At 38.7% G+C, this 27,035-nt stretch overlaps 1 protein-coding gene across 1 annotated transcript in view; it reads left to right on the forward strand.

The window, feature by feature from the left end:
- Positions 1-27,035, forward strand: part of SYNRG (synergin gamma) — a 112,549-nt gene that overhangs the window by 68,329 nt on the left and 17,185 nt on the right. Inside the window, exons 12-15 of the mRNA XM_083173096.1 lie at positions 1,446-2,375; positions 16,577-17,113; positions 20,093-20,250; positions 22,334-22,387. Coding sequence (XP_083029222.1) covers positions 1,446-2,375; positions 16,577-17,113; positions 20,093-20,250; positions 22,334-22,387 — 1,679 coding nt within the window. The remainder of the gene's footprint in view (positions 1-1,445; positions 2,376-16,576; positions 17,114-20,092; positions 20,251-22,333; positions 22,388-27,035) is intronic.

Raw genomic sequence — 27,035 nt, forward strand, 5'->3', positions numbered from 1 at the left:
TTGATGATGTGTTTCTAGGGCTAAGACCCATTTGCTAATAGACTTTTAAATATGGATTCTTAAATGCTTGTAAAAGTTAGTCTCTGAAACACTACAACATTAATGGTTATTGTTTTGGAACCAATCTATGGGCCTAATTCAGCATAATCTAATCTGAGTAGATAACCGCTGCCCAAACTAAGAGAAAATGCACTGCAATTTCCAAAAGATCAAAGAGACTTTTCAGTCTGTGCAAATCTGAGTAGGTCTGGAACTTCCACTATAGGAATAGAAGTGGGGCGCTTGGTGCAATCTATGACTGAGACAGACTGAATGAGGCCGATACTGGTGTCAGATACCCTCCCTTAAAACACCTGGCATGCCTGTGTTTTTTCTGACACACCCATAAAATGGCACGTTTTCGCCCCCAAATGCTGGCTTCCTGTCTGTCGAGCTTCGGCTACATTGCGTTTGCAACCTGTCTCATGTGTGATGTATGGTACGCATGCGCAGTCGATATAATAATAATAATCACTCTATTTGCCAATCCTCTAATTACCAATCCTCTAATTACTGATTATTTAATAATAATTTCTTGTACAGCATAGCAAATTCTATTGTGATTTACAATTGGACATAGGGATGAATTAAACTGGGTAGTCACAGACAGTCAAAATGGTTGAAGGCCCTGCTCGCAAGCCTGTAATCTATAAGAATTACTCCATGATACACAAGGATAGGAGTTCTATATTGCATAATGGTTTACAAAGATTCTTGGTGGGCTGTATAATTCCGTAATCCAGCAATGTTATCCAGGGGTCAGGAGGATGGAAAGGTGAGAGACAAAATAACTATGGATATGTTTGTACTGTACAGTGGGGATGTAATTGGGTTGGAAAGGTTAATGAAGGGAACATGTTGAATTAAGCCCTATATACAATTGAGCTTTTAGAAATTTGCCCCCTTAGTAAGAATTATGGGGCAGATGTATTAAGCCTTAACAAGAGATAAATGCAAGGGTGATACTGGGGTAGATTTATTAAGCTCGGTGAAGTGATATTGTCTGGTTTTTATCAACGTCCAATCAGCTCCTTCCTGTCATGTTTCAAACCAAGCCTGTAACTTCACAGGTAGGAGCTGATTGGCCGTTGATAAAAACAAGACAGTTTATCACTTCACCAAGCTTAATAAATCTACCCCAAAGAGAGAGAAACGTCCAGCCAATCACCTCCTAACTGCCATGTTACAGGCTGTGTTTGAAAACAGTCAGTAAGGAGCTGATTGGCTGGACGTTTATCTCTTTATCACCATTGCCTTTATCTCTTGTTAAGGCTTAATACATCTGCCCCTATGTTTGTTATAAAGGAACTGCTTATCAAACTGGATTATAATCAGTTCAGTAGATGAATCAATCAGCTTAACAACTCTATGTATATAAAATATAACCAAGCTTTTTCTTTGTTTAGGAGATGGTTTTGCAGACTTCAAATCTTCTGGAGGAGATGATGGTTTCACAGACTTTAAAACTGCTGACAGTATATCTCCACTTGATACTCCATTGAGAGAAACTCAATCAACTCTCGCATTTCCCATTGGCACTCCTCAACAGAAATCACCTACTCAATTAAAACCATCATCTGATCTTGATTCCTTTACTTCTGTAACAGGTCATGCCTTCCCAAAGACATTTCATACATCCAAGCCTGTATCGTTAGCTATGCCCCCACTTTCATTATCATCTCCATCTTCATTGTTATCAGCATCTTCATATGTCCCTGTTTCAGTTGCAAAAAAATCCTCTCTACTTGATGATTTTGGAGACTTTACACTCTTTGGGCCATCAGCCAACACTACTGTTAGTGGACAAAATGACTTTGCCGATTTTATGACAAGTAATATCAGTTCTGTTGGACAAAATTCTGATGCTTCGAAGCAGGAATCTAGCACAGTCGACTTAATACTATCTACTACAGTTACTCAAAGCATTCAACCTACATCCTCTGCATCAGTTAACAAATATGAATTATTTGAACAACTTTCTCTGGAAACAACATCTTCCACAGGGTTTGATGACCCTAAAGATACTACCAATGTCACAAAATACAATGACTTTACTTTTCAGTTTGAAAAATTTAACACTGCAGAGAACAGTTCAGAGAAATCCTTTGTGGATAAGTTTGCTGCTCTAAAACAAGCCAAAGAGGATTCTTTGTCCATTAAATCCTTGGACCTTCCTTCCATTGGTGGCAGTAGCTTTGGGAAAGAAGACTCCGAAGATGCTCTTTCCATCCAGTTTGACATGAAGTTGCCAGATATGGGCGAGGAATTGAAGCATGTTATGTCTGATAGTTCTCTGGACATGCCAACGAGTAGTGGTCAGCATCCACCTGCTGCAGGTGAGGAATTAGTTAGATTACTTTGGTAAAGATTTGGTAGGTGTAAAAACTTATATAATGTACTATATGTTTGTTCGCTTGCAGTGTTACCTTTTCAGCTCTGTTTTTGTGTAATTCAATGAAGAATTTATTTCGTGCAATGGTTTACTATAACCCCTTAGTTTATATTTACTCAGCATGTTGTATTATTTATTACAGTATTTATTAACCGTTTATTACATAACGCACACATATTCTGCAGCACTTTACAGAGAATACAGTATTTGAACATTCGCATCAGTCCCTGCCCCAAGTGGAGCTTACTATCTATATTCCCTACCACATGTACACGCACACAGACATTCTGTGGTTCATTTTGTTGGGAGCCAACTAACCTTACAGTATATTTTTGGATTGCGGGAGGAAACCGGAGTAAACCCACGCAGGCATGGGGTGAATATACATACTCCGCACAGTTAGGGTCATGGTGGGAATCAAACCCATTACACCATCCATCTGTGAGTTTCCAATGCAGATTGCAGCACAGGGTACTTTTTAGTGTAGTATATAGCTTAAAGGAGAAATCTACTCAGAAGTCGAATTTATTTTAGCTTTTTCTTACTTCAATATATGACCTCACATATAATAATTCTGTACATAAAACCTTAGGTCTTTGAGAACCAATTAATAAGATGTTTACCTCAGTTGAAGTAAAATCAAATTTCAGTCTTAGATTCCAGTGATATATATATATATATGTTAATGGTATAAAATATCTGCTACTTATGTCCCTAAAACTGTACCCGTAAACATTATAAAAACAGTACCTGGAAACGAATGCCTCATATGGGCAAATTTGTGTATTGTAAAAAGTAGGAATCCCATTTTAGGAGGCGGTAGGCTATAAGAATAATTTGGGGATTTGCCCTTTTTTTCCTTGATTTGTTTATTCAGGCTCAACTAACAATTTAGACTTATGCATAGGGTCCTGGATTTCCAATACAGAAGGCCCATGCTTTGATGGGCTTTGTTTACTCTGTGCAATATAAAAACCTCCCCCCTCCTCCCCTTTCTGCATCTCATGACATGCAGGAAGCTGTAAGACTTCATCTTTGTTACTTGCAGCCATGCTTTGCATCCTCCACAGTGTTTTTGAGATAATGATACGTAGGACAGCTGAGAAAAATACCAGATGTACGTTTAAACATGCTTGCTTTTTAAAGAAAAAAAAATTGTTGCTTTTTAATGTTAAGCAGTATGTACAAATGTGTTGTAACTCTTCAGTTTAAGGAGGGAATTCAGCTGTCTGTGGTAATTTACCGGTGGCTAATTGATCCCCCAGGGGCTATCCAATTAGCTCGGATGCTGACACTATTTTTGTTTTCTTTTTTTCAAAAACAAAGTGTCTTGGTCAGGATAGTGAAAGCGCTTTGGTTCGGGAACTTTGGGTTATTGGGTGTAAAAAAGGCTTTAATTGAATTTCCCAAAAGTAAAAAAAAAAAATAGGTCAAAAACATTTTTGCAGAAATAAAAAACATCTGGCACAATTGAATTTACCCCTGAAGAAAGGGTAAAAATAATCGCACTTATTTTTATTGCCAATATGTAAATATAATATGAACCAGAATTACAGCCTAAATATCACCATCTTCTTTGAAGTACAATGATGACATATTAAGCAATTGCACGTTTAAAATGTTAAAACAAAAGTGCATCAGACCAAACATTTATTGGTCCATATGGATCATCTAAATTAAAAACTGTGCATGTACTTTTTGTGCATCTCTCAGTGCCTAGAGGATGTACCTCCTATTCTTGTCTCATACACTTTTTTGGTACTTGTTTCCTAGCACGGCCACACAGATTTGTATCGGGGTGATCGTGTCGGACAAATCGTGTCGGTCGCATCGCATGCAACCAAATCGCATGCGATGCGATCGACGCGATTTTTACATTGAATCAAATGTGAATAGGGCCCCTGGGACCCTATTTTACATTGGATTCAATGTAAAGTATTCCCCAGACCCCCAATTTTACCCCCTCAACGTCACCCCACGATTGACGCCAACCCGAAGCGTGGCGAGCCCGCGAGGGGAGGCGGTGCGCGTCCTCCGACCTTTTCATACCCCTACTATCCACGTCGGCGTGGAGTTGAGAATATAAAGTGTGGCAAGCGCAGCGAGCCACCGAGCCCAAAGCGTGGCGAGCGGACGCGTATAACTTCACAGGTATACGCGTCCCCTCGCGGGGCTCGCTGCGCTCGCCATGCTTCAGGCTCGGTGGCTCGCTGCGCTCGCCACACTTTATATTCTCAACTCCACGCCAACGTGAATAGTAGGGGTATGAAAAGGTCGGAGGACGCGCACCGCCGCCCCTCGGGGTTGGCGGCAATCGTGGGCTGACGCTCACAATGGGGTTGCGTTACTTTTACACCATGACTGGGCCATATACAATGTGAAATGGGTCATATTGGCCCATTTCACATTGTTTCCTATGTAAAATGGACTTAATCAAGTCCATCTCATCTTGTGCCATTATAATGGCACAAGACCGACGCGATGCTCCCGATTTCAATGTAAAAAATATTTTAACATTGAAGCCTATAGCAAAATCGCGTCGGGGGCCATGTTAATGCACGCGACCGACGCAATGCCCCCGATTTTGCCTTTGCCGGCAAAATGGACCTGATTTCAAAGGAAATCGGGTCCATCGCGTCCATCGTGTACCTTAACTTTAAGGTACACGATGGACGCGATTGTGGCCGTTCTAGGCAACAAGTACCACTTTTTTTTTTTTTTTATTGATTCTTTATTTAGAAATTTTTCATATTAACATCATGCTTTTAACATACATTACATTTACACATGCACATACATACATCCATCAAATGACACTTTCGACAAACCCCATGTCCAGAAAAAAAAAAAAACAGAAGAAAATACATTAAATCAGACCTGCTTAAAAAGAAAACACGTCTTTAACAATCAATCCCTGCTAGCGACTCCGAGATAGGTCTTAACATCTATACCTTACTGTGTCACGTGGCCCAGCCACTCCATCAACTAGTTACAGTACCTTCTATTACCTGGATTTTATTTCTCTGTTCTCCTTAAATATATCTTACATTTATTGACATTCCAGGGTAGATTGAGATACATTAATTATATCTGAGTCGTCCATAGGTTTTTCCATGTATTTCTGGGATTACGTATAGGGTTTAGCCTGAGATCAGCCTCTTTATACGGATAACTTGGGAAGATCAGGACATACCAAGGCCTACCATACATTCTCAATATCCTAAAATAACCCTAAAGTGAAAAAGCGAATAGTACTAAACATGCAAACCTGACCCCAAAGGGGAAAAAATAGCATTCCTATACACCTAACTTTACATTAATCTATACATGTGAATAAATGATCTAAAATTACATTTTAGACAGAAAAAAATTCTGATTTGTGCCAGTTGTGCCATATCTTGTGAAAAGCGCACATTCGGCACCTAGAGGCATATACATATTTCTCGTGTACATAGGTAGTGTTAACCAAATTTATCCATTCCCTACTTTCTGGGCCATCCAATAACGTGCCACTATCACCTTAGCGAGAGCTTAAAGAATTACTGCTAATGACCTCAGCCCCTCCTGGACCAGCTCATCACTCCATATCCCCAAAATCATATTAAGCCCCGTGAATGCCTCTGCCTGAATTCCCATTTTCCTCATCTTCCCAATAATATCTTCTCAGAATTCTTGCACTATTCTACACTCCCACAGCAGGTGCCAAAAAGTACCCTCCTGCTCCCCACACTTAGGACACCTCTCCGATTCCACCCCTGTCTCATACACTTGATCCAAAAAAAAACCCTTTAACTTTAAGTCCATCTTAGAAAATGAAATCCAACATTTTATTAAAACTATGTTTTTAAAATACAGTTTTAACATAGCCTCATTTATGCTGCCATATATTATACAATTATCTGGGCAACCCAAGTCACTGGCATTGGGCAGTGTATGCACTGCTTTGGCAAGCTGATGGACATTTCCCCTGTTATTTAACAGCGGAGGGAAATTTCTTCTTCCCTGTGAAGAAGCCCAGATATAATGACCACATACTCTGTGTGATATCTCAGGGTATGGCCACAAAATATGCTTGGTTACAGGCTGTCGGATAAAATGTCTGTCATTCTGTCAAGTATTTTATCTGACATTATATGTACAGAATTTTTATTTCTTCCCCTCAAAAAAAAGTTTTTTTTATGAGGAAACATTAAGTATAATGGAGTAAATGTATGAAGCTGGAAAAGTGTGGAGGAGTAACAGTTATCTAGTGCATTCTATAAAATGTTGCAGCTGATTGGCTGCCATGGGCAAGTTTTCCATTGTCTCACTTCTCCCCTTTTTTACAGCTTCATGTAAATAAATAAAAATATATATAGTGTTTTTTGTTAATGCAATTTCATTGCAAGTTTGCTTAGTAGCATTAATACATTTGCTGCTACAGTATATGGCTGTGTAAGGATTACAATTAATCAGATTAACCATAAATTCCTATATGAAGGGCTGAGAGCCAGATTCTCTAAGCTTCAAAAGTGATAAAATTGAGAGTGATAAAAAGCCAGCCAATCAGCTCCTGTCTGACATTTTTCAAACACAGTCTGTGGCATGGTAGGTAGGAGCTGATTGGCTGGCTGTTTATCACTCTCCATTTTATCACTTTTGAAGCTTCGAGAATCTGGACCTATGAGAGAAAATAAACTAGTTATTGCAGTATATTGTAGTGGCACTTAAGCACTATTTGGTACAGTGACTTCTTCAAATGATCACATGAAATCAATCCAAAAATTAAAGTCTGTCTTTCAGTTTGCTTCTTGGTGCCTTTGTTGGAAATAAAGGTATGACACGATCACAAGTGCTACAACAATATTTCTAAACCATACTTGCCTACTCACCATAAATATCCAAGAGACTCCAGAGTTTTAGGGAACTCTTGCAGAGTTCCCTAAAACTCAGGAGCCTATACTCAGGAGCTATACCAGTATCTCCGTTCCTCCCACTGCTGAAAGGCTCAATGACGCAAACGCAGGATGTCCAGGCCTCAATCCTTGTTGCACAATACTATGAATTACTCAATTGTACATTGTAGCAGGGCTGTAATGACACTGTGTTGCAAACTGCATTGTCAATAGATGGAACCTTTTTTAAAAGCTATTAATTGGAAGGAAAATATCAAAGTGTGTGTGTTTTTTTTATAGCATACATAACTGTGGAAGGGAATACAAAGTAGCTTGGTAATGAATTTATTTTCCTTGATGTTGGTACATGGCAACCAAAATGTCATGGTGGAGTGGGCAGAGAGGCTTTGAAAAACTGCTCTGAGTTGAGTTGTTGGTGTGATATCCACCCTGCATTACATGTCATACTAATGGTTATAACCTTGTGTCTGGCAGGTATATTGTCATATCAAGCTGAAAGACTTTAAAAAGGAGATAATATTTATAGCCGGATAGCTAAGAAAATTGACAGATGCACACGTGATGTAACATGTTTAAAGAAAAAATATAATTTCTATATGGGATTCTTTAGCTGTAGACTCCTATTGTTTACAGTCTTGTTATTTGCAGTTAGTCCTTCATCTTTACAGTAAATTGCAAGACCTTTTCTAAAAAGATATCACTACGTAGTAGTGACATTATGCAGTGTTCTTTCCAAGCTACTGTTCAGCTATATGTTTTGCACAATAATGATATCCTCTCATTACCCTACCTGTATTTTTGAGAAGTGTTATCATTTTTTTGTTGTTGTTTGTTTTTCTAAGTTTTGTATTTTAAAGTCAAACTCTTGGCTCCTGATACTTAGTTTTACGTTGTGTATGGACTCCACTTTAATCCTTGTGTCATCCTGAGTTTTGGGAAGAGCAGACTTCCTGATCAAATGCCAAAAGGTAATGAGCAGTATTCAGGTGCCTGTTGTGCGGTGTCTGCCCTTTATTGGTATTTATTTATTTAATTTTATATATTATTTAAACTATGCCACTCCCCCTTCTTTCACCCCAGTAGTATACAGTGTTCGGTAACATACGTTATTGCTTTGGCATCTCCTCCTGCCCATTCAGAGGCTGCATTTATTATACTTCGTTAGTTTGATGTGGGTTTGCTTTGCTGGCCTGGGCCGGACTGCCACAAGGAGAATAGAAAGGCCCCTTTACATCTCATCACAGCTCTTCAATGGGCCTAATGTTTAATTTTAAGTGGTCTTTTTGCAAATTAAGACTGCCTTGTTTGTACACTGTACTCACTTTTTTAGCTATATTTATTTGAGAAGTGACTACTGTAAAAAATCAAGACTTGTACTAAGGTGTACAATGTATGCATCTACTATGTTTCAGGCATCTAATACACTGTTGAAGTTCCATTACGTTATAAGATTTCTGAAGAGTTGCTATTTCTAATGCTGATAATATATAGATCAATGCAAGTCCTGCTGTAAATTTATAGGGATTATTAGATGTCACAGAACAGTCCAGAGGACATATAATAACTGGGAGGGCTGTGTACAAATCAGAAATTTGAGGTGACTTCCCGTATCTGTAATATACAGTAGGGTATGCATGTATTCTTTGTAATATGTGCATTTTCCTAGTGAACTATGTAGGAATGTGATCAGAACTAGTATTCTCTTTACAGGAAATGTATTATTAACATAACTGGTGTATTATATGCTTATTACAAGTAACAGTAAAATGTTATACTGTTAAAAGCTGTCTAGCATCTGAATTGCATGTCCATTTTTCCCATGCTGACCTCTATACCTTTAACCCCATTTTTGTTGATCGTGGTTTATTTCTTTTTGCACACTTATTTTCTGTTTCATGCTTGGCAATTAGTTTTCTCCATGGTGCATTTTGGTTATGGTTACCATGTCAACCATTTTATTTCTGTGTGTGTCTTTGGTGCCTTTGGCTACTCGTTTTTTTTGTTTTGTTTTTATTAGTTTATGTCCTCCACTGTGTTGGATTCACAGTGTTGATGTATTAATGAATTCTGATTTACAATGATATGCATTTATCTTTATCTTTATCTTGCATTGTATTCTCCATTCTATTCTCCATTCTATGGGCAATTTATACCTATATGGAGATGCCATTGATCTGTACTGTATCTTAGGAGCATTTATATATATATATTTTATTTAATAATACATTTTCCTACTTTCTGTTGGTGTACCAACGCTATTTGTCTTGTTTTTTTTTTTTTTTTTCTGTCAAAGGAAAAAGACACTTTCTGTAATCAGCTTTGTCTTGTTCACTCTTGTAGTTTTTGATTCTTACTATTGATTATTTATTCTGGATTAAAAAAGAGAGCATTGGTTAGTTTTGATTGCTATAAACTGACCGTTTGCTGTAGGTGGAGCACTGGTTCTCCATTGCTTTTGACGTTTATTTCACTTTTACTGTGTGTATGTTTTTCTGATTCATAAATAAATTGCAATAGATATTTATGCTACCTGAAGTGTTCTGCTGGTGTTTTTATTTGTTCCACTACATCAGTATAAATATATTGAAATCTGTCTTAATAGAAGTATCGGGCTATTAGCCAACTTCCAGAAACTAGTCAACACTGTCAATTTAGGCTGGGTCATACATGAGGGAATTCAATTACATGCAGTAAATTAACACGGGTGAAAAGAGAGAGGCAGTCTGGGCTTAAATGCCCCTGAGCTATTCGGTAGGACTCCAAAATCTGTGAAAAGTACACGGATGCATGTGGTCACAGCATCACCTAACCCAGAGGTTCCCAATCTTTTTTGATTCACGGCACCCTAGAGAATCAGAATTTTTTTCACGGCACCCCTAGGTCCAAAAAAATTTATTAGATTGGATTTATATGCGATTCTTAGTGGCAGTTATGTGGTAAAGGGCAGGATTTGCTTCTGTTTGTACACATTCTATGATTGGCAGCCACCAGCACTGGTTTTGCTCCTAAATAATTAACCATTAATAATTTGAGTTGGTCCTGGACCACCAAGCCGCGGCACCCCTGCATGTGTCCCGAGGCACCCCAGGGAGCCACGGCACACAGTTTGGGAACCACTGACCTAACCCCTGAGATTTACAGTTTTTTGATCCACTGAGGCAGGTAAAAATAATTCCAGTATCTGCTGGTTTAGGGGCAAATTGGATAGTTATCTACCATGGCTAATTGCATTTTCCTGTTAATGGTTAACATATCTATAAACTCAGACCAAGGAGGAAGGACAAAAACTTTTAATTTCTGGAGTGTTTATGGCTTGTACCCATTCCCTGGCTATTTAAATATATTCAACTGACGGGCTTTTAAATAGTCCAAATTGAACTATTTTACAGTGTAGCGTTTAATTTTTACATTATAAATGGGATATACAGGTATGGAATCCATTATCCATAAAACTGTTATCCTAGAAGCTCAAGACCCCAGATAGATATAAAATGTAATTTTGCTCACAAAACATGTTTCCCTACTATCTCAGTGAAAGCACTAAATAAGAGGTGCAATTCTAGGGACAGTATTTGTTAATAAACGAAATCATGTATTTCAGATCCAATGCTGTGAAATACAGAAATACCCTAAATCTAGAAGTCTCTTAGTTGCCAACATTATACTAAAATCCCAGAACTGTGCTAGCAGATATTAAAATCTTAGAATGTACCTTCATTTTAGAATAGAAAAAATCTAGGTATTTTGTATTATAAAATAAGGATGCTTCTAAAGATTTGTGTTGCCAGTGCTCTCATGGTCTGACAGAACTTTTCAACCAATAAACCTCTGTTCAAGTTAGAAAAACCTCTATGCATTTATGTTGTGCAAACACATCAAACACATGAAATACACACAAATATATTTTATTTCATAAAGCAAAGTTTCAAAACATGAAACAAAGTTGGTGTACTTTCTCAGGCTCTGAATTTGAATGCCAAGCAAACATTTTCTTGCGCATATTTAGTGTCAGTTACATTTCACACCCCCAGTAGTGTTTTTACAGATGTCCCCAGTATGTTTTTAGCAAGAATAAAAATTCTTCACTTTGTGCAATGTATGGTTTTCGCAATAATTTGGATAAGGGTTACTCAACCTTTACTACTTTTATATTAAATAGGGGTTGAGGTTCTCATTACACATGTTGGAATGTGTTAATATGCTACATGTGGGCTTGTAATCCTGCTATATAGCTGTATCTGTACCTATTTGTCATCCTAATTTTAGAAGTGTATGTACACTTTTTGTTAAACAGCATCTTTACATCAACCTTCATTTGGGTTTACAAACCCATGTGAAAATATGAATGATGGAAAGAGGAAATGTAATTTTAAATTACAGCCTACTGACACTTTATTAACACTTTTTATAAAAAAAAATCCAATTGTCTCCTAAAATACTGCTCAGTTTACTTTCATTTAAGACTCTAAAGAATCCAGAAAGTGACATCGGCCCAGAAATGTACTTCTCTAAAACGTTTGGCTGGAAGATCACAAAAATATATGTGATTAGATAGATCTAGTCTCCAGCAACTCTGAACTAGGAAAATGTAAATTTTGAAGATTTCTCGTTTTTTCAGGGAGAATACTGTGCCCTCCCTCAAAACATAACCTTTCATATAAAATGCACCTTCTACCCACATTTATATTATTTATATAAATTTCAGTTCTACTTGTGGGTCATTCCATGGTAACTCACATTTCAAATTGACTCTGAAGTGTATGCTCATTTGGATGTTACAGAAAAAGTTATGTTTTATTTTTATTTTATATTTAACATTAAGGCACACTCCAAATGTAGCATAAAATATTTTCAATTAGGCGGCAGTGACTGATTGGACTACCACTAGACTGAACCTGACCAGTGCTAAGGTATTTGGGGCCACAGCAGCACTTCTGGACTGCATCCCTGCACTTTTTCCATCCCTTGCTGGCTCCAAATACCCTTAGGGCAGTGGTTCCCAAACTTTTTCAAGTCACGGCACCCTAGAGCATCAGAATTTATTTCACGGCACTCCTAGGCCAAAAGTTTCTTATTCAGAAATTTTGAAAAAAAAGTAAATTGATTTATATGTCATCCAAAAGGTTTAATTATGGATGAGGGTCAGGATTAGCTTCTGTTTGTACACATATTTTATTACTGACAGCCCACCAGCAATGTTTTTGCCTTTTACATTGACCATAAATAATTTTAATTGGTCCTGGACCACCAATCCAAGGCACCCCTGCAAGTGTCCCGAAGCACCCCAGGGAGCCACGGCACACAGTTTGGGAACCACTGCCTTAGGGGTAAGGATTCATCTTCAATTACATCCTTTTTTATATGTGAACCTATGCTATTTGTCAAAATACAATTTTATATGTTTTTTACCAAATCTCTGGCGCCTGTAAATTGTCACATCCAACCATTTCTGCCATATTCCAAGGTCTGAGGGAGACCTGAAGTGACAACCCAAAGGCAGCCTGAGAAAAAGCGCAGGACAAGGGGTACTCAAAATCTACCATTCTAATTAGTTTTCAAGAAATGACTGATTTTCTACTGGTAACTCCCATTACATGTTTTGTCCATGGTTTTTCTCATACATTTGCAATTATAAAATCTCTGCTCTCCTATGTAGCAAATGTTTTGGTAACTAAATTAAAAATATGACAGATGATGTTCCAAGGCATGGAATATAAAAAATAACCAAAAGATGTAAAAACATATCTGTAGCTTATATTCATAGAAATATATTTATTAAACAAATCAAAATAGAAATATTTTACAAGTTATAACTACTTTTTCACAAAGAAAAGTTATTTGAACAAAAAGTGCCGGTACTTATGTAATATCTGGGCTCCCATGTTAAATGCTCCCCATTTTTTCATACCCCTACTATCCAACTACGCATGGAGTTGATTTTATATAGTGTGGCGAGCGCAGCGAGCCCCGCGAGGGGATGCGGTCTCATAAGAAAAACAGTACCAAAGTGCCTTCTAGCTGTAACAACTGTTGGTGCTGAAATTTTTCTCTGTACATTTTTTACAACAAATTGATCTTTGACTGATACCCATTTCCAGTATTTCCCATCTCTTATCATAACATGATATTCCCCTTTTCCTATATTCTTAACAATTCCTGCTAATATATTCCCATCATATAGTACTTCCACCCAGTTATCTAGCTTTGGTGCAAAATAATCAGTTCTGTGAAGTCAGGGGCATAGGACTGAAGGGAAATTTCAGCTTTTTCAGTTGTTAGAAAGCCTTGTCTTCCACTTTTAGGTACTGTAGTTGCTTTATTCCCTCTAACTGTTTGGCATTTGTAGTAATGGATTAAAAATCAAGTTGGTTGTTGATGTCCGCTATCTCATCTTGGTTCATTAAAATAACTTTGACCTTTGAGGATCCATCGCCCGCTTTAACAAAGTCTGAAGCACATTGTACAATGTGCTTCCTATTTTTCACATTTGCCCACACCTGTCTTCTTACTGCTCCACCAATCCCATCAACCGCTCCCTTTCCAGGAGATTTGTTAAAAAATTCCAATACATTTTTTTTCTGCACGTCAAATCTTTCATAGCTTCCACTATATACCTGTTTCTAAACTGAGAGCTCGGACCGTCTGACCAAATATCTACATTTGTAACTGTTAAAAGCAATGCTTGCAACAAGGTGCACATGTATGGAACTACAGTTTCTTTGGTATGGAGAAGGTAATCAGATACTATTACAGATGAATGCAATTCTCCAGAATGCCAAGCTGCTACTGTGAAAAGGCTCACTTGATATTATAATTTGGAAGTTAAGATGCTACAAAACAAAGATAGACAGATGGAAACTCACATTACAACATTAAGATCAATTACAGAGTCCAGATAATATAAAAAATACACCATTACATGTATTGACCACAACACACTGTAACTTGTTACCATGATGGTAACTCATGTTACACATATGTTTTATTCATTTATTTGGTGATGCTACTGTATTGAATAAATGTTTAGTTGTTTTGGACTAAGTACAGTCTAATGTTAGGGAAATATGAAATCATTATTTTTTTTTACACCAATCTGACAAGATAAACTTTTAGGTAACTCACCTTACACAGTTGACATTATGCTCATTAGGAATGCCAGAACTTTTAAAGTATTTTAAATATGGATAGTATTGCTTACTAAAAACAATTTCCAGACTGTGATCTACAAATGAAGTGACCTGTATGTTTTTGTTTTTTTTTGAGTATTATAACATTAGAAAAATTTACTTTGAATTCTGGTGTTTTCAAAGTGTCTTTCTCCAGCCTAAAACAAGATGGTTAACATAGCAACAATGATACTACTAGCTAAAAAAAAATATTGGAGGGAAAACTCACATTGTTGTAATATATTAATTTTCAAAAATAAAAGTGTTCCCGTCAAGAAAACCAAATCACACAAATTTCCATAGTTACATGGAATGACCCTTGTGGCAAAAGAAGATGCATTCATTATCCCAATCAAGACTCTTTGCAAGGAAAACCTCTGACCCACTGTGAAAATACCAGGTTTATAATTGTTTTGTCTGGTCTTGCTTTTACAAAGGCAAATGTTTATAGTAAACAGGATTACCCCATAGGTTTATGGATCACACAGCTAAGGACATATAAAATCATAACCTTACTATGAATCAATAAATTCCACAAATATCAGACATAATATTATTTATTATAATACCAGCTACTTTAAGACACTAGTCACCATCCAGCAATGTGTGTGTATTTATCTGAGCGTTAACACAATGAGTCCCTACGTCCACCTGCAAGTTTATACAAAAGCGTTTTGGAGGTGAGATTGTTTTGTAGCCGCCTACTATACACTTTGACCAATCTACACTCTGTTAGTGTAGTAGTAGTAACAAACTACTGGTCACCCCGTTCTGTTGGTCTCACCACTGGTTTCTTCTGATTAGGAATGGTTTTAGGAATAAATAATAGGAAAATACTTAAGTATAATTTTAAAGCACATTCCATTTCACTTATTATAACTCATTACAGTAGAAAGTACTTGGACTGTTTAACAACTTCCAGGCAGAATTGCTAGATAATACTTTTTTTTAAATTCAATCATTTTTATTGAAACAATTATGCATTAGCATAACAAACACCCCAAACATATAGATAGGTAGCTGGAACAACGTGATTAACTGCACAGCAGGCAAGAACATGCATTATAGGAGCATATCACCAGTTGGTGTTACTGGAAAGTGAATTAACATTCCCTTTGGTTTTGAACACGGAATCCTTCTGCTGTTTGCAAACCACTTCTGGCTGGTAGTTCTGTAACCAGTAGCAACTCTTTACACATAGGGCCATATTCAACAGCTGCTGCCCGTCCCTGCTCCATGTTGGCCCACCTGCAGCATTTAAATTTTGTCTGCCATCGGGCTCGTTACCCATCTGTGCGCTCAAACTGGTTTTTTTGCATCATGCCCATTAGTTTGGTTGTGTTTAGGTAAACCAGACCATAATGAGCACAATATGCACTAATAAAATCATCAATTGAATACTAACCTGCGACCTCAGGTCACTTTTTTCCGGCAATCCGATGCGATTAAACAATTGAATGCGAACCATACAGTTAAGACCAAGCATTTAAATAGATGAACAACATTTTTTTTTCTGGTTATAGATCCCTTTTTACTATAATTAAAAATAATACCAAAATGACAGTAGGTATATGAGCTTAGGCATAATTGTGCAGTTGTTCTGTCCCATAAGAAGAATCATACCAAACCTCTTAAAGTGTACACTTAACGCAAGGTAAACATTTTTTATAACTTTATACATAAAATGTGTGTTAAGATTGTTGAGTATTTTTTCCAAAAATTGGTGGATGATCTCTGGAATTTTTCATTAGTTACTTATTTAGTTGTGTAAGTTACAACTTATTGTGTTTAGTTGTAAACATTTTATTTTCAAGCTCCCGACACACTTGGGCTAGTCATTAAGCAATAGTCTGTCAGCATAAGATAAGAGGTTAATTAATAATGTAAAAATATATATTTAATTAAAATGTGTGCATGTAGAACTGGAACACTGGAGTATGAGTGTATTTTATTTAAGGATACAGTATTAGAATTCAATAATGTTAATAAGTTGCAAGCTTGTTTGAATGCTTTATATAGTGGTAACTGTTTATAATATTGCCTGTATCCTACAATTGGGTTCTTCTTTGTCATTTTGCATGTAGATGATTATAAAGGCACGAATGACAACAATTGCTCCCTACTAAGCAGTTTGACAGTTTGTGACTGGTCAGAGAAGGACACCGTACATATGAACAAAAAACAGCCTGACTTTTTTTTGGGCCCAGATTACAGTGCTGGCTCCTCTACAACTGTGTTCTCAAAGAAAGAGACTTCTTTTGGAAGTACAGAAAACCTCACTATGACAACCATATCTAAAGTAACTACATTTTCTAGCAACGTTCATGCACCAGAGGACCCATGTATTACAAGCGTGATAGGGCACATAGAAAAAGCTATTGATGACACATTGGTGAGTGGTCTTGATGATATCTGTTCTCTTGATTTGGGAGAAACCCATGATATTTCGACCAGTAATGTTGCTCATGAGCTAAGAAACACTGATGATTTTGGAGAGTTCCAGAGCGAAAAGCCCAAAATGAGTAAATTCGACTTTCTACTGGCCAGTTCTCAAGGGAAAGTGAAATCAAGTGAAGAGATGATTAAGACAGAGCTTGAAACTTTGGATCTTTGTGCTCAAGGTGAGTGTTAAATCCATATTTGGGATTCTGGCAGATCTTTTTTATTCGTTTCAGTTTAGGCTTAGAACTTTGTACAACTTTTTTGTCTATTGTGCCTTTTCATTTTACAATGTTCTGTATCTAGATTTTCAATTTAAATTGCACTTATAACTAGTTTTATCTTTGAGGGTGGAATTGTTAAATGTGTATCCTATGGATTTATCAAATAGGTGGGTTTAATATATTTTTATGTACATCAGAAATAAGGGGTGAGATTTAATAGGATAAGAGATTCAGAAAGTGAGAGATTTGGTAAAAAATCTCCATATTTTTTTTAAAGCGGTAATCATTTACACTGCTACACTAGTTTGATTTCGAAGAGTAAATGATTGTCACTTTAAAAAACTGGAGATTTCTTACCAAATCTCTCACTTTCTGAATCTCTCATCCTATTAAATCTCACCCAGTATATCTATTGGTAAGAATTGGTGTGTGACAGGCCAACTGAGATAAATCCAGGCCGATAGAGTAAGAAGAATTTATTTGATGATTTCTGAAACCTCCTTATAAGAAATTTGTGTATACGTTTTATGAATTTAAAAATTGAAAACTGATTGCTGTAGCAAAATAGTTTTGTCAGATCCATTTGTCTTCTATATAAGACACACATTCTGAACAAGAAAGACTATTGGCGCTGCTATATAATAAATAGCTGGGTTGTATTTGTGACCCATACATTTCTTTCAAAATAAGCAAATTTCCCAAACACCTTGCTATTGATCACCTCATGCAATATTTTTTTTTATTATTGTTAGGCCAGATGCAGCCTATTGGCTACTGGGCTATCAGGATTTCTCCTGCCAGCACATTGCAGTTTTCAACATTGAAACTGCCAATGTGTTCCATGAGTTTCACTGTCTGTACTGACTATCACTTCAATAGGCATAGCATTTTAATATTGAGCTAGATTCTTTGAGAAACCACTGCGGATTGACTTCCTCCAAAAAACGTAATTTTACTGTATGGAATCTTTCCCAGTTTTCAACAATAAAATTGCATGTCCCTACCTGCAGCAGATCTCATGATGAATAGACACTTTTTGTAAGCCAGGAGTCCAAAGCTAAAAATTTAGGTGGAGAAGGTCTTGGGTGCACAGGCATAAATGAGGAAACCACTGAGACTTCGCCTTAGGAAGGAACTCAATGGCTGCCTTTTCATCCCCTTCATTCCTTACCTTAAATATTTTCTCTCCGGGACATGCCTGAAGAGAAAAAGTAGGTGGGAAGTGCATGGAGCAGGACCAGGCTAATTATGTCATTAGACCACATTGGGTCTTTTTGCACAGGCGGCTATTAGCAAAGAATTGTGTAGTTAGGCCATGACCCCCTCCTCGTACTGCAGATTATTTCAGCATTGTACCAACTTCATTAGGAAGTGGGCAGAATGGTGGAGGGTTACCCACACTTCTGGCTATGGGCAGTATTCAATGTGAAATTTTCTCCGTGCATGGCGAGAGATTTTTTCTCTCGCCATGCACTCTCCGTGTTCCGGAGCCTCCTGCTCCCCCTATTCAACGTGTTAAAGACTCGCCGCCACTCGCGGCGAGTCTTAACCCCTGCAGCGGACGAGCGTCCGCGGCAGGGAGCTGTCAGGGAGCCGGGGGACGTAGCAGCCAAGAGAGATTAAAGTCTCTCTTGGCTGCTGCAGGGGATATGGGGAGGGGAGCAGGGCTCCCCTGGACCCAGGCAGCACAGGCTGCCCCCCCTATAGCCAGCGGGGGACCCAGTATTCACTGTACCCGAACGTGCATCGGGTGCAGTGAATATATGAATATCTAATGATCGGCTCGAGCGCTCCGGCCCCCTGCTGGCTGCACTGTGTAAAAAAAAAAAAAAATGTAAAAAAATATTTTTTTTAAAATTAAATATATATTCATGTGCTATAGGCACATGAATAAAAATAACATGGCCCTTCACAGAAAAAAAAACCTGATTTTTTTACACCAAAATTAAAAAAAACACCCTTTTAGTTTAAAAGTTCACATTCCTGCTCTCCATCAAAAGATGGAGAATTTCTACACGGAGAGAGACGGCGAGAATCACTTAGAAAGACGGAGAATATTTCACATTGAATAGGGTGGCTCGCCTTTGGAGAAAAAAAACCTCTCTCCACCGCGTGAAAAGCACAAACTCTCCAAAAATCACAGCGAAGTTTTCTCATTGAATACTGCCCTATGTGGGGGGAATACTCAAAAAATTGACTTCCGCCCCCCAAGGAACTTGGAGAGTAGGCTACTACATGTCTTTAGTGAACATTTAGTGAATTTATTGCAATTTTTATCCACTTTTAAACCTGTCACCCAATTTTTGTTAGTACATCAATAAAATTGTCATTTGTAAATGATTTCCTATTATTTTGAAACCTAAAATGTCTGTTTTTATTGTGGTACAAAATGTTAGGTACTTATGTTAGTTGGGCGCCCACTATAGTTAGTACGCTCATACCCCCACTATCCATGTCCACGTGGAGTTGATTTTATATAGTGTGGCGAGCGGCCGCGTAAAACTAAGCAAATAGCTTAGTGGGCGCCCAACTAACATATAAGTACCAAATGTTAATGTGCAAAAATGTCACTATGTTGTGAATGTTGAAATTAACTAGTGGTCTACTTGTCATAAATTTACATTACAGTATGTCAATATCGACATTGTAAACATTGCCAGAATAGCAACTGAGGTCTAGCAGTGAATTGTAAAAAATGATGCCAACAATGTATAGAATATAACTTACCATATGTATGAGCAATTGCAATGTATTTATTTTCTTGTTTTATATTGTATAGACTTTTACATTTATGTAAATTGCCATTCTTTCTACAAATGTAATTAAAATGTGATGAAAGTGAAGCCACACTTGGGACATAATTACTTTTTTAGTCTTAACCTTAGTCTTAATTTTAAAGCCCGTTTGTATTACCCAATGTGACTTCTGTTTCCACAGGATCCCATAAGAGAAGCCTTAGCCTTGGGGATAAAGAAATCAATCGCACTCCACCTGCGGTAGAGCAAGTTTTCAGAGACCGATCGAATACTGTTACTGAGAAACCTTCCTTACCTGTAATTCGGGACAAGTACAAAGATCTCACGGGGGAAGTAGAGGTGAAGATTGAATCAAGTTTATTTATTCTGCACATGAACATAATTTGGGAAGAGATCTTATTCAGGATTCTGCAGTTTGCTATAGTGCTTTATATTTCTGCTTTTTATTTATTTGTTGTGGTTTCCCCTCTCTACTTTGTGTACAAGTTGATGTACAGGAAATGCTGACAGTCAGGTGGCCTTAAGAAGTAGCTGGGTGGGGGCAATGTAATCTAGCTTTGCACAAATATTTTTAAAGACTTTTGCCGATCTGGACTGTTTATTAGCTGAACACAGATAAAATAATGTTCATCAATGAACACTGCGGCACAGTGCTGCACATTGAGGCATGCTGAGGATCAGTGCTGCCCATTGAGGCATGCTGAGGATCAGTGCTGCCCATTGAGGCATGCTGAGGATCAGTGCTGCCCATTGAGGCATGCTGAGGATCAGTGCTGCACATTGAGGCATGCTGAGATTATTTTATGCAGATAATGTTTTCTAATTAAGGAGGTATTCAGTTAGTGCAGATTTTTCACCTAGGTGAAAAATCGGTACTTGTTTCCTAGCACAGCGCCCATCGGGTCCCATCGCATACCTGAACTTAAGGTATGCGATGGGACCAGACGGACCCGATTTCTGGCTTTTTTTTTTTTATAGGTTTCACGACAAATGTAAAATGGGGTCCATCGCATGCCATTATAATGCATGCGATGCGACCGACCCGATTTTACATTGTAAGCATTGTATGTAATGTTAAATTCCTATGTAAAGTCGGGTCCATTGTATGGCATTATTATGGGATACAATGCGATGGACCCGATTTTACATAGGAACCAATGTTAAATGGCCCCCCATACCCAATTTTTGATTGTATACCCACCCTGATGTGTAATTTCCATGTCAAAAATTTCCATCCCCCCCCCACGATGAATGCCAACCCGAAGCGTGGCGAGCACAGCGAGTCCGCGAGGGGCGGCGGTACGCATCCTCCGACCTTTTCATACCCCCACTATCCACGTCGGCGTGTAGTTGATTTTATACAGTGTGGCAAACACAGCTAGCCACCGAGCCCATAGCGTGGCGAGCGCACGCATAATACATCTGAAGTAATGCACGTCCCCTTGCGGGGCTCGCTGCGCTCTCCAGGCTTCGGGCTCAGTGGCTCGCTGCGCTCGCCACACTATATACAATCAACTCCACACCGACGTGGATAGTGGGGGTATGAAAAGGTCAGAGGACGTGTACCGCCGCCCCTCGCGGGCTCGCTGCCCTTGCCACACTTCGGGTTCACGTTGATCGTGGCATGGCGTTAACAATGGGGGGCATACAATGAAAAATTCGGTCTGGGGGGCATTTAACATTGGGGCCAATGTAAAATCGGGTCTCGGACCATTTAACATTGGTTCCAATGTAAAAAATCGGGTTGGTCGGGTCAATCGCATTGCATGCAATTTGGTTGCATGCGATGCGATTGACCCGATTTTTGCAACCCGATTGCATATTCTGGGTGAAATTGCATCTACAGTATTTTAGCCGTTTTTTAGGCATTTTTTTACCATGTTTTTTTGCGGTCTCACCTCAGTTGAATAGTCTGCCATCAAAACAAATTGAAAACCCCCTTAATTTGTGTAATAATGTTTTAGAAGTCCTGTTTGTCATGAAATTAGCCAAGTAGTTTGAAAATTATTCTCTTTTAAGCAGACAAATAGCAAACAAATGGGGAAATGTGCTTTGGTCATGCAGGGGTTTAAGAGTACCTTCATATATAGTATTTTATAGGCAGCCACACTTTCCTTCCAACTGCAAATTAGTGATGACTTCTGCATGCAGACTCAGCACTGTGTTTGGTTCCTGGCTGTAAACTGTCGTATGTACAGTGTTTGGTCACATTCCTAGGTACCAGTTTCTGCAAACACCTTACGCTACTCCTTGAGCAGTTCATCAGTATGGCTGGTGAGATGTATCAAAATGAGGTACTCTTTCAGGGGTGTGAAATATGCAGATATGTTTTTGGGCAGACAACCTATTCAAGGTTTGAAAACAGAATTTCTACGCATTGCCTTCTCATGCGTTTGTCTAACTATCTGGTTATTTATTTTAGGAAAGTGAAAGGTATGCATATGAATGGCAGCGTTGCTTGGAAAGTGCACTTCATGTAAGTATATTACCTTTTACTCATTGTCTCATTTGTGCATGTAAAGATAATAATTCTCTTAATAAATGAGTGTACTTTGCAGCATGGTATTTTACAGTGGGTGTAGATGTCAGTATGTTTGTATCTTTTCACAGCAGTGAACAAGTAAAATGTGCTTTTCATGCATTCTTGCCTCTTAGTCTATGTGCCTATGGGCAGGTATCCGGACTATTTGTCTACAACAAGAAGATAGACAGCCATTAGGTCAACACCATTAGTTCGACATGCTTTTAGGTCGACATGCTTTTAGGTCGACATGCCTTTAGGTCGACATACCATTAGGTCGACATGTCATTAGGTCGACACTGCCATTAGGTCGACACTGCCATTAGGTCGACACTGCCATTAGGTCGACAGTGTCTAGGTCGACAGTCAAAATGTCGACGTGGTTTTTTTTCACTGTTTTTTGTGCCGACAGGCGGTATTTCATGCCCTACCATCCACTAGGGCAGGCATGTCCAACCTGCGGCCCTCCAGATGTGCTAAAACTACACATCCCAGCATGCCTTGCCACAATTTGGCTCTTAGGGAATGCTAGAATGATGGCAATGCATGCTGGGATGTGTAGTTTTAGCACATCTGGAGGGCCGCAGGTTGGACATGCCTGCACTAGGGCGTGGAGTTAGATCATAATAGTGTGCCGAGCGCAGCAAGGCACCGTGCCCGAAGCATCGTGAGCGAAGCGAGCAATGCGAGGGGCTGCAGTTCACTTCAAACTGTGTCCATGTCGACTGTGTCGACATTTGGGTAAAAAAAACAGTGAAAAAAACCATGTCGACCTTTTGACTGTCGACCTTTTGACTGTCGACCTTTTGACTGTCGACCTTTTGACTGTCGACCTTTTGACTGTCGACCTAATGGCATGTCGACCTAATGGCATGTCGACCTATTGAGTTGTCGAACTAATGGTTGTCTATCTTCTTGTTGTAGACAAATGGTCCCGCATCCTATGGGCATGGTTATCAGATCATTTTAAAGTGTGCGCAAGACAAAATAACTAGTTACATTTTGTACAGGCACATTTTATGGCATCTAGATTATTTTAGTACATACATTTAAGCCTTATTATTATTATTGTTATCATTATTTCTTAGAAACAAGACGGGTGGTGTAATGGTTAGCATTACTGCCTCACAGCACTGAGGTCATGGGTTCAATTCCCACCATGGCTCTAACTGTGCGGAGTTTGTATATTCTCCCCATACTTGTGTGGGTTTCCTCTGGGTATTCCGGTTTCCTCCCACATTCCAAAATTATACTGGTAGGTTATTTGGCTCCTAACAAAATTAACCCTAGAAGGAATGTGTTCGTGTGTACATGTGGTATGGAATATAGATTGTAAGCTCCACTGGGGCTGGGAATGATGTGAATGTTCAAATATTCTCTGTAAAGCGCTGCACAATCTGTTTGCCCTATATAAGAAACTGTTAATAATAATAATAATAATGAAGGTTTTGTGTCAGTGGATGGTCACGTAGAGTTTGCATTGCAAAGCTGGCTCATTTAATGTTTTGTTTTTGAGCTGCACGTTTCTTTAAATTTGAGCAGTGCAGAATAGTAATTACTATATATCAACATGAAAATATGTTTAAAAGACACAAGCGAGTATTCATGCAGCAGCATATTCAAGATGACAGTCATCATCAATTTGACAGTGTGGACTGGGCTTTTACTGTATTATTTAAATGAAAGAAAGTAAATGAACTTTTCTTTGAATTCTACAACTTTTCTATCTTAAACTGTCACAAGCAGGATCCTCTTTCCTCAGGTGCTTTGAGATGTACTAAACGGAATGACAGTCCAGTCTGCAGAAATGGAATGCCAGTTGTCTGTAATTGAAACAAATTTTATTTATACTGTATGTGTATTTCATCAAATCTGGAACCTATGCACTATATCTTCAACACACATCTTACTAAGACAATTATACATATGACATATGAAATGGCAGGGGTTTCCAATGGAATGACAGCCAGTTTATTTGCCAAGCAAAAATTGTATTCAGTTTGAGCTACATCTCAGAATGGCGGTAGCCCAGGGATACACTGCGATGCTGCCCAATATTGATACATCAAGAAGCATTGCATCACCCATAAAAACCTATGGGGGATGCAGCTGGCGGAGGGGCAGGAGGGATCGCAGCAGGGTTCAGAGATTCCTACTGCAGTCCCTCAGCAATACGTGTAGGGGATAATTAATATTTGTGGCTAACCCCCCAAAATCATGAGTTTTCTGGGAATTAGCTACAATTATTTAATAGTATGTGGGCCCCAAAGTGAAAGACAGAGTAGAGGGGATAGAGAGAGAAAGTGTGTGTGAGAGGGATGGGGTAAAGTTAGAGAGAGAGAACGGGAATGGGAGGTGATAGGTAAGAGAGTGCTGTGAGTGAAGAACTGGCCGTACACCCAATCATTAATTTTAGGGGATCTGGCGGTTACCAGAGAAAAAAAAATTGTTAAATATTCATATCCATCCAAATTCATCTCTGCAGCACATGAGGTATTACCATGTGCACTTAGGTAATCATAGTAAAATTGAGGTTGTTGCTGTTTTAATGCTATTTTATGGATGGTGAATAAAATGTCTGTCATTCCACATGAAAAATGTGTAATTGTTATGCAGGGTACACACCCGGACGATTTGGGCTCAAAACACCCGATTTAGATACAATCTCGATCGATTGTATGTAAATTGGGCATGTTTTGGGACATTTCTCATCTGATGCGATGTGCGGCCGTGCGAGTCGTTTGCTCATCTTTCAGATTCTACCTGCAGCAGGTAGGATTTGAGAACGACCCCTTCAACTGTCTACCAATCGGGATCGGACCGATCGTACGATCTGCTCCTGATTTCAATTGTTCTGATATGTACCAGGCATTAGTAAGATGTGTGTGAATATATAGTGCATTGGTGAAATATACATAAAAAATAAATCTGCTCCCATTATAGTCAATTGGCATTCCATTTATGCAGACCTTTCTGTCATTCCTTAGAGTATCTCTTTGTGCTTTTCCCTCTCTCACTTATACCATCATCTCACCTGCACTGTCAAAAATGGCACCAAATCTTTATGGCTGGCTGGCGCTATGTTTGCAGGTATTAGAACTGCCAAACATACATGCCATAGCGCTGCAGAGGCTATGTTTTTTTTTATTTGCTGAATAATTTAGCAGGGTTTTTGCGTATGCACTTTGTAAGTTGCTGGAATACCCTTGTGGGGCAAGTAGAACAAATCATAAAATATGGAGTTTGTGTGGGGTGGGGTTACTGTATGGATCCTCAATGGTTCCCACATGTGGTGTTAGTAAGAATCCTTTCTATTTGTGGGCTCTTATGCCTAGTGTGGATGGAAACAGTGAACAAAGAGCAACCATGCACATGTGAATTAGCATTTCCCTGCTATTGTTACTTAATTGGATGTTGCTGGGATTTTTTTTTTCTTGTTTTTTTTATTTTATATTTCTTTTCCACTTGGATAATATTGTAGATCTACTGGTTTAAGGTGGATCTAACAGTCCTGGGCATGCTGGAGCATATACTTCTGCAGTGTTCAATCTAGAATTTTCTTGCTAGTGTGGTGGCCACTGAGAAAAGCAGATTTTAATTTTCGAGGACAAAATTTGAGATGTCTTGCTAAAGCTAATGTATACAGTTACCATTTTATATGATCAATATTACATTATGCATTAGTTACCATTATATATTATCAATATTACATTGTGTTCTGTAATATTATGCCCAAATTATGCATACAGTAATGAATAATTTGCCATATGAAATGGTCTAAGATCTCATGTCTTGAGACTTGAAAAAGTATGGTTAGACTGCTCTGGGGTCATAAGTAAATGATTATGCTTGGTAATGCAGCAGCATTATTGTAAAGTAGTAGTGGTAATTAGATGTGCAGAGTATGCATCACGCATGTGCAAAGTCTCAAACAGCTGTGCTGTTACTATACACATAGCTTTTGTCTATACTGTATAACTTCACAGCCAATTTTCCATCTTACACCCTACCTCAGCAGGCTGCGAATGGCTCACATCTTATTTGCATGCCTCTATGGTAGTTCCCTGGCTCCAAAGGCAGACACAGGGCCACCATTTTCCAGCTTTAAACGGTTGCATGTGATGTCACACAGCTGGAGACACCAGCGTTGTGCAGACTGCGCCCTCCCAACTCCCCATTGCTGCCTGCTGACACTTACAAAAATGCAATTGCATCCATCTAGGATGTAACTGCTGTTTGAGCCTCCATGCATGCGCAATGTGTACTTTGCACATGCGCAAACATTTTTAAAAAGTTTTTTGCACTGTGCTCAATGCCGAATTAGCCCCATTGTGCTGTCATCCTGGAGCAGTCCCTCCTTTTCTGTGAATGGTTTGGGCTTGGCTTTAGTTGGACATGTGGCCCTTTGATCTGCTCATCTGCTGATACTCTCTGGTGGGTCCCAGTCATACCACTTTCAGGCATGGTGAGTCAATGCATGTCCTCCTTATGTCTGAAAAGTTCAGGTTCAGAGTTCCAGGACCCTGCAACCTTCGTGATCAAGGTCATGTCTAAAAGGCATTCAAAGCTTGGAGATTACACTGCTAGACGGAAGATATGGGTC

This window comes from Crinia signifera, chromosome 2 (genome assembly GCF_055691185.1).
Source record: "Crinia signifera chromosome 2, ASM5569118v1, whole genome shotgun sequence".
NCBI lineage: Eukaryota > Metazoa > Chordata > Amphibia > Anura > Myobatrachidae > Crinia > Crinia signifera.